This window comes from Ciona intestinalis, unplaced genomic scaffold, assembly GCF_000224145.3.
Source record: "Ciona intestinalis unplaced genomic scaffold, KH HT000111.2, whole genome shotgun sequence".
Classification (NCBI taxonomy): Eukaryota; Metazoa; Chordata; class Ascidiacea; order Phlebobranchia; family Cionidae; genus Ciona; species Ciona intestinalis.
Window position 1 is genome coordinate 69,321 of NW_004190433.2, and position 7,751 is coordinate 77,071.

Here is a 7,751-nt window from a genome sequence, read left to right on the forward strand (position 1 = left end):
CAGGAATGTCTTTAGTGCAAGGTGCAGTGTGTGTCTGTTGTCGATTCTATCCACAGCTCTCTTGACTCTATCCTGTTCATAGACTAAGTCTCGCAGCAAAGTTAAAGGTTTCTATGCAAAACATTTACATTTCTTCAAATTTATTAAATTACTGCAATAGCAAATCAAAATAAAACTACTGTATAATATATTTCAGATTAATTAAAAAAAACATAAAAAAACCATTATCTTACATTCTTAATGTTTTTTGCAAATCAGTAACACTTATTTCATTATTTTGCTTAAAGATTCTTAAACATTTATTAATAATATCTCGTGTATCAAATGGTAATATCACGCCATCATTACGAATTCTAGCAGCAGCGTGAAATGAATCGGTCTCTGTCATAAATTGTTCTAAATAATCATGTTGTTTATCCTTGGTGTTCTGCATAGTATCTGCCATGTACTCAGGTGAATATCCGCCAACACGCACGTTTGGGTAAACAAAGTGAAACCTAAAAAAATTTATATATAGTAGGGTGGGGAAAGACTGGACACCTTCGGCACATAATATAATATCCAAATATCCTAATCGTGTTTTAAACAATTTACATACACCTATGGGAGTCGTGATGATACAATTTTATAATTACCACCAATTAAGAGTGTGTCCCATCTTTCCCCACCCAACATTTTGGCTCAACATATTCAATTACAGTAGCATTTATTCCAAACACTTTATAAACCTTACATTTCTACCAAAATGTGCCCATGGTTTAAAAAGCTCTAAGCCAAAATTAAAATCAGTTATAATTCAATTAATAAATAGCACTTTTATAATCGCTTGGTGGGGCAACAAAATTCATTATAACGGCCTAATTTTAAACACATGCCTGCTTTCGAGTTACCACATATACAACTTTAATGACATTTTTTTACATTTAGTCATAAATACCTGGAACCCATAGCAAGTGAACCAAGTGAATGCGATTCAAGTGACCCACATATACCACCAGTTGTGATGGTGATTGATGGAGATGTAGAACATGCGATCGCTTGCATTAACTGGCACTGAGCTTTAATTAACTTGCTACTCTGTATGAAAAAGATATATTAAGTAATGTTGGTCAGTGGTAAAAACATATTCTAAAAAATACAAGAAAAAAATTTCGGTCTGTAATAACAGATATTGAGCTTTAATTAATTTGCTTCTCTATTGGAACAAGATACAATAAGTAAAGTTGCTGCTTGGTGTAATTTAATCTAAAAATTCTGTATCCTGATAACTGACATTGAAAAAATACATATTCCATCCAAAAAAAAATTTGCACCCTGTTAACTGACATTGAGCTATAAATAACTTGCTACTCTGTAGAGTAAACATACAATAAACAATATTGGTCAGTGGTATAATGTAATATAAAAATATAAATTTTAGCTCTTTTTTTGTTTTGTTTTTCGGTACTCTTATAAAGGCTTGGTTATTTAATGTCAGTATAAAAATATATTTGGTAGAATGGATGTTTTAGGTATTTTTATAAATTTAATTAGAAATACATACAAATATAGATTTAGGTATTTATTATGGTAGAGTGGGGGAAGATGGGACACCTAGTCATCCTATTTTCCCGTACCATTTGTTAGTAAACATAAAATACTCAATGATTTATAAATCCAAATCCTCACAACTCCCATAGACAGTTGTTAATTGTTTAAAAAACGATCAGGATATTTGGATATTATGTGCTAAAGGTGTCCTACCTTCCCCCATTCTATTCTAGATATATTTTAAAATGTTTAAAATAACTTGAGGTTTATGAAAAAACATATCCACCTGTTCCAGTGTATGCACAGGGGGGTGTGTTGAATCTTGACTAAAATTTTGTAAAAACACCATCGGTATTTTACGCTGACTGCATAACTGGGTAAAGTGGGAGCCTTTCAATGCAGTAGATTCTGTGACAATTAAAAAGTTAAAAATAATAATATTCAGTAGCTAAAATAACAACACCTGTTATTCTTCCATTACTGACAGCAAAACCTGCTAATTTTCCTTTGACCAAACCAAATCCAGTAATAAGTGTCGGTCCGTAATATTTTTTGAATTCATGGAATCGACTACCATCCAATACACAAGCAAGCATATGCCGACCATCAAGTTGGTATCCGTTCATTTTACATGGGGCAAGGTCGTTGAGTAATGACACGTCACATAATGGCTCTTCGTATGTATCTTCGTTAACTGTAATATTTTGTATGAACTTATTAAATAATTCTATTTGGATGAGAAACTGATCCCGACTGTTGTTTACAGCCAAATGGGATCAGAAAATAAATGAAAGGTGTCCTAACTTCCCAAAAACTCCTCATGACTAATAATTTAAACAAAACCAAAAACCAACTAACAGAAGCAAAAAGAAACTTTGTTTTAACCACTTTCAACTTAATGCATAGAGAGCTTTATCAATAGTCGAAGATTAATTTAACAACAACTAATTAAACCAACCATTTCTAAAACACTCAAAAAAACTTGTTCTGAGTTCTAACTATCAATTTAAACAAAACCAATAATAACCAAGTAAGAGTAAAAAAACGTTGTTTTAACAGTTTCAACTGTGTACATATCCAGGCAAATAAACTATCATAATATTTATTCCAACTAACATACTTTCTTCTTGTTGGTTCATGGTTGCCACAATATCTCTCATCGTAATAATCGCGTCTTCTTCAGTTTGAGCAAAATGATCCGTACATCCGCTCACTTTACAATGAAGAGTTGCTCCTCCTAACTCCTCTGATGTGATCCTCTCTCCTGTTGCCGCAAACACCAACGGAGGTCCGCCAAGAAAGATGGTTCCTGTCAAAAAAATAAGTGAAATTATTAACACTCCCTATGGTATTAAATTATTAACAATAATATTTTTTAAATAAATTGTGAATTTAAATTTTAAAATCGCATTTGGAAACCTTAAGAGATGGAAAGCTGCACAGTATGGTAATTATGTTGTTAGAATGTTAATAACAGTCAAATATATAGGAAATAAGTGTTTATTAACACTCAACCCGCAGTAGTATTGTAGATAGCACGCCTGCCTCTAACCCAGAGGTAATGGATTCAAGGCTTGTCGCTGCTACCATTATAGGGGTATGTGTTCTTGGGCAAGACACTTAACAGCCATTGCTTCAACCCAGTGGTCACTAATGGGTTGTCCAAATTATTAGCCATACATCAAAAAGAAAAATTACCCACAAAGTAACATACTTGGTAACTCGTAAGCTGAAACAAGGTGTTTGAAACAGAACAACCGTGTTTAACGACTGTCGTTTTCCGGCCATGCGAGGATAAAGCAAGTTACATTCATTCAATCATTTTTCTACCTGTTTTATGCAGAATTACAGATTCTTCTGCCATAGCCGGCACATATGCACCACCAGCAGTACATGAACCACACACAATAGCAGCTTGAGGTATGGCAGCAGCTGACATAACTGCTTCATTGTAAAAGCATTTTCCACCTACATCAATGCACTTATTACAAAGGTGGACGATGGAGTTTTTTTCAATAAAATGTTTAAAAAAGTTTTAATAAAATTTAAAATAAAATTTGATGTACAGTACACAGCTGAGATGGAGCTTATATTCAAAAAAAGGTTTTCCACGATTTTTTGCATTGTGACAATTTTGTAGGTACGTTTTTTGTAAAAAATAATATATAGGACCTAATATCCCATATATCTATATATATATATATATATATATACATATATATATATATATATATTATATATACTACTTAATACAGCAATTGTAATTATGAACAGTCTGTAAGCATTAAGGTGGTTGAAGATGGGACACTTTTACGTTCTATTTTTCCGTTGTTTATTGTTTAAAACACGATTAGATTAGGAAATTTGGATATTATGTACTAAAGGTGTCCCATCTTTCCCCACCCTACTATATAGGAGTTTTAGAAAAAAAATTGAAGTCGTGCTTGCCAAAATAATGTCCTTTTCACTGTAGACATGAAAATGAATAAAGCAGTTATTAGCAACAAAATTCCTGATAATTTCTCACCTTCGTTGAATATTTGTGCTTGTAAGGGTAGAAACCCACCCCCACTATCAACCAAGTAAATTGTCGGCAATCGATTTTCTTTCGCTATTTCTTGTGCTCGTAACTGTTTCTTTAGTGTTATTGGAAATATGGTACCTCCTTTTATAGTTGCATCATTTGCTACTATCATGCACCAAATGCCTAAAATAAAATAAAATTTTTAAAAAAATAAATAAAAGTAGTAGCCTAATAAGTGTAAATAAGCCATTACTCTTAAATCTGCCTGGCGTGTTTTGCTGTAGAACCTCAGTAAAATAAAATATGTATGCAAATTTAAAATCTAAAGGGGGTATTACTTCTCAGCCTTTCTCAACATAATTATTAAGTTAGCATAAACTAATAAACAAAGCATGGGCATTTTTTTTAAAGTAACTTTCCAAATAACAACCAAACGGTTTACCGAACCATTGGTCTGTGACTAATAATTAGTTAACATGTAGTAGGGGTAAGCAAACATTAATTGATGCAAAAATCTATAAGCTAACTTACCATTAACTTTACCAATCATTGTGACAACACCAGCACAAGGTACGTCTCCATACTCAAGATCTGTTAATAAAGTGAAAATATTTCAACACACATAAAACAGTATATATATATATATATATATATATACTATGGGGGAAGATTGCACACTTTTAGCACCTAATATTCAAATATCCTGATAGTGTTATAAACGTTTTTGGGAGTCGTGAATGATACGGTTTTATATTTCTTTTTGAACTTTTTTTGTTCAGTACCAAATGGGACGTGAAAATAGAAAGAAAAAGTGTCCCATCTTCCCCTGCCATCCTATATGTTTATTATATTTGCTGATAGGCAACAATACTACTGAATAAAAACTTGTGTCCAATAAAATAGCTGGAAAAAATATTTTTATGTTTGGAAAAAAATATTTTTACCAAGAAAATAAATATGTGATAAGAGGTAATCTAATCAATAAACCGAGTCTACATTGCGTGGCATACCTTGTCAAAGAACAAGACTGCTTTACTGATGGAATAGAAGTATATATGTCAATGTCATAATACAGTACTATGGGGCAAAATGGGATATCGTTAGCATGTAAATCTCATAGTTTCTGATTTTGTGTTTTAAACATTTAATAACGTTCTTTTTGATAGTGGTGCTACGATTATGTAATTCTGTTCATTATTTACTACCTAATTGATACGAGAAAAAAGAATAAAAACATGTCCCATGTTACCCCTTCCTACTATATATATATATATCTTCATTCTTCACCATGTCACCATGCAAGAATAAATTGTATTTCAAACAGTTTTTTTTCAACACCAAACAAACCCACCTAATCCAGCGAGAGCTGATAGTTCCAGCGTTGGTTCATTTTCATCAAGTAAAAGTCGAATTCGATCACGAATTAAGAGTTTTTTGTTTCTTTTTACATGATTTTCGATCCCTTTCTTACCACCTCCCATCATTGCACGGTGAAGTAATGCATCGTATTTTATCTATATGTAAAAAAACAAGGGATACTGTATCATATTGCATTTTTTTCTTTATGTGGTACTAGTAAAGAGTCTATCTGATTTAACCCATAACCAATAAAACATTAAACCTATGCATGACTTTTTGGATTCACTTTTTATCATTTGGTTGCAAACAAAGAATATTTACAGAATTACTCATATAGAACTGTATCCTCACAACTCTAAAATAGGGCTGGATATTATATGCTTAAGGTAACCATCCTACTTACCTTTAAAAGTAAACACAGAAGATAAAAATAAGTCATTAAACTATCTATTGGTTAAAATTAATCTTTAAAAAGGGACAAAAAAGTGACAAAACTATCTGGACAATGCATCAAAATCAATCTGCAAAAAAAATGGAAAATCACTGCACCATTTACCTTTAATCGTTGAATGTTGGAGCGGTTTTGGTCCCTTATATGATGATATATTTGAGGTATGTCTGATCTAAGAACATGAGATATTGCACTTGCTTTCTGACGGTTGCTACATATTGTTACGGGACGTAACCCCAGCCGTTTTAAACTTGATCCACATTTCCACATAATTTACACTTATTACTACACAAGGTGTTACATGATTCTGCAGAATACTACAATATTTTAAGACATAAACAGATTCAGTAAACAAAAAATAAAATTAAGAAGTTGTTATCATGGGATTCCCCTAACTACGTACCACTATATGCATCTAATAATAAAAAAAAATATTTGTCCTCGTTCAAGAATCTATATGGGGATTATAAAAAGTCAGTTATTAAATACCTTTACGATATAGCATGCCAGATGCATCGTTGCCTTTATCACTCGGCGTTTGTTCTCTTTATTACAAAATAAAAAGTGTCTAATTTACAAGAAAGCAGAGCTTTGACGAGTGAGCACGTAATTAACTGATTAGCATAATACTATTTACTCCTTCTACAACAGCGTTCGTCTGAGCTCAATAAAAAAAAACAGAATTAACCAACAAAGCGGTTTTCAGTTGGCATTAATGACTGTGGAGCAGTAGATAGAATGCATTTATACATGTATTATAACTCATGAAGACTTATGATGTATGAGGATTAAGTGATTGGAAAAGAATATTTATAAATACTTGTACAACTCCTGCACCACATGTTGAACTTACACTAATTAACCTTGTCGTCGCTAAAAAACGTTTGTTTTTGGAAATTTGGACAAACTATATCCCCGCAGTAATTATGTAATGTTTGAAGTTAACATTATTCATATAATATTTACGTAAAATAACGTTTCAATTACGATAAATGACAATAAGGTATAAGAGAAGTGCTTTCAATGCCTCCCTACTTAAATGGTAATATTTTGATACAGTCAATCGTTGTGTGGATCCCTTGATTTACCTAGAAAAACGCACAGTATGCGACACGTTAGACATAGCAATCAGTGTTTATAACTTTGATCAGGCTCAAGAGTAGGGTAAAAAAGATTACGGTAAAATTGTGTTCATATGCGTCAACTAAGAATAGACGTTTTTCAGCCGAAATTGAATCCAGGAAATATTGTTTCTTGCGTTCACAGTCTAAGCAATTTGTTCAACAACAGATATTATGAGGGGGAAGAAATCTTTATAATACACTATAATAAATTTAATATCTCAACCTTTATAAAGCATACCTGATCAAACTGTTATGGTAAAAGTTAGAAGTATTATAATATTATATAATTATATTATAATATTATATAATTATTTATTATAATATTATATAATTATTTTAACTTGCTGTATTTTTCGATTCCGCCTTGGTACCGTAGTAAAAGTGCTTTCCCCTTAACAGGAGACCATTAGTTATAAAGGCTCGATAATCAACCGTGTTGGACATTGTGTGTCTTTTTGGCAGGACAGTATCATTGCCCAAAGCAACTTTGGACATACACACAGCATACACAGTAAGTAGTTTTTTACAGGTAGCATGTTTCAACCGACTGTCGTATTATGCCGTAACGATATAATATTCCTCTTTTTTATGCGCTATTATTTGCCAACAAATCTTTAATAACCAAAACATCATATTCTTGCATTTATTCCATTAAAAGTACATTGCGTTTATTCAAACGAGTACATATTTATAAATACATGCTAAAGATTTATTCCAGCAACGCATCGTCTAATGATGCCAGTTCGTCTTCGACACTTACGGC

At 32.1% G+C, this 7,751-nt stretch overlaps 1 protein-coding gene and 1 long non-coding RNA gene across 2 annotated transcripts in view; one reads left to right on the forward strand and one right to left on the reverse strand.

Annotated features, from left to right (window-relative positions):
- Positions 1-124: 124 nt before the first annotated feature.
- LOC100183287 (probable methylcrotonoyl-CoA carboxylase beta chain, mitochondrial) lies at positions 125-6,212 on the reverse strand. Its single transcript, XM_002120660.4, has 10 exons — positions 5,970-6,212; positions 5,406-5,568; positions 4,586-4,645; positions 4,058-4,237; positions 3,361-3,498; positions 2,651-2,839; positions 1,994-2,224; positions 1,817-1,938; positions 938-1,077; positions 125-497 (listed from the first exon to the last, which is right to left on the reverse strand). The coding sequence occupies exons 1-10, from the start codon at positions 6,132-6,134 to the stop codon at positions 230-232; spliced, it is 1,656 nt and encodes a 551-aa protein (XP_002120696.1). The 5' UTR covers positions 6,135-6,212; the 3' UTR covers positions 125-229.
- A 1,139-nt stretch (positions 6,213-7,351) lies between these two features.
- LOC113475128 overlaps positions 7,352-7,751 on the forward strand; it is a 1,424-nt gene continuing 1,024 nt past the window's right edge. Inside the window, exon 1 of the long non-coding RNA XR_003396871.1 lies at positions 7,352-7,499. This is a non-coding gene — a long non-coding RNA (uncharacterized LOC113475128). The remainder of the gene's footprint in view (positions 7,500-7,751) is intronic.

Excerpts from the sequence above, each read along its gene's own strand:
- LOC100183287 (XM_002120660.4), bottom strand. The coding sequence starts at position 6,134 with ATGTGGAAATGTGGATCAAGTTTAAAACGGCTGGGGTTACGTCCCGTA. Across the intron at positions 4,646-5,405 it reads ATCAGCTCTCGCTGGATTAG|ATCTTGAGTATGGAGACGTA; the intron begins GTGGGTTTGTTT and ends CTTTATTAACAG. Across the intron at positions 2,225-2,650 it reads CATGAACCAACAAGAAGAAA|TTAACGAAGATACATACGAA; the intron begins GTATGTTAGTTG and ends AAAATATTACAG.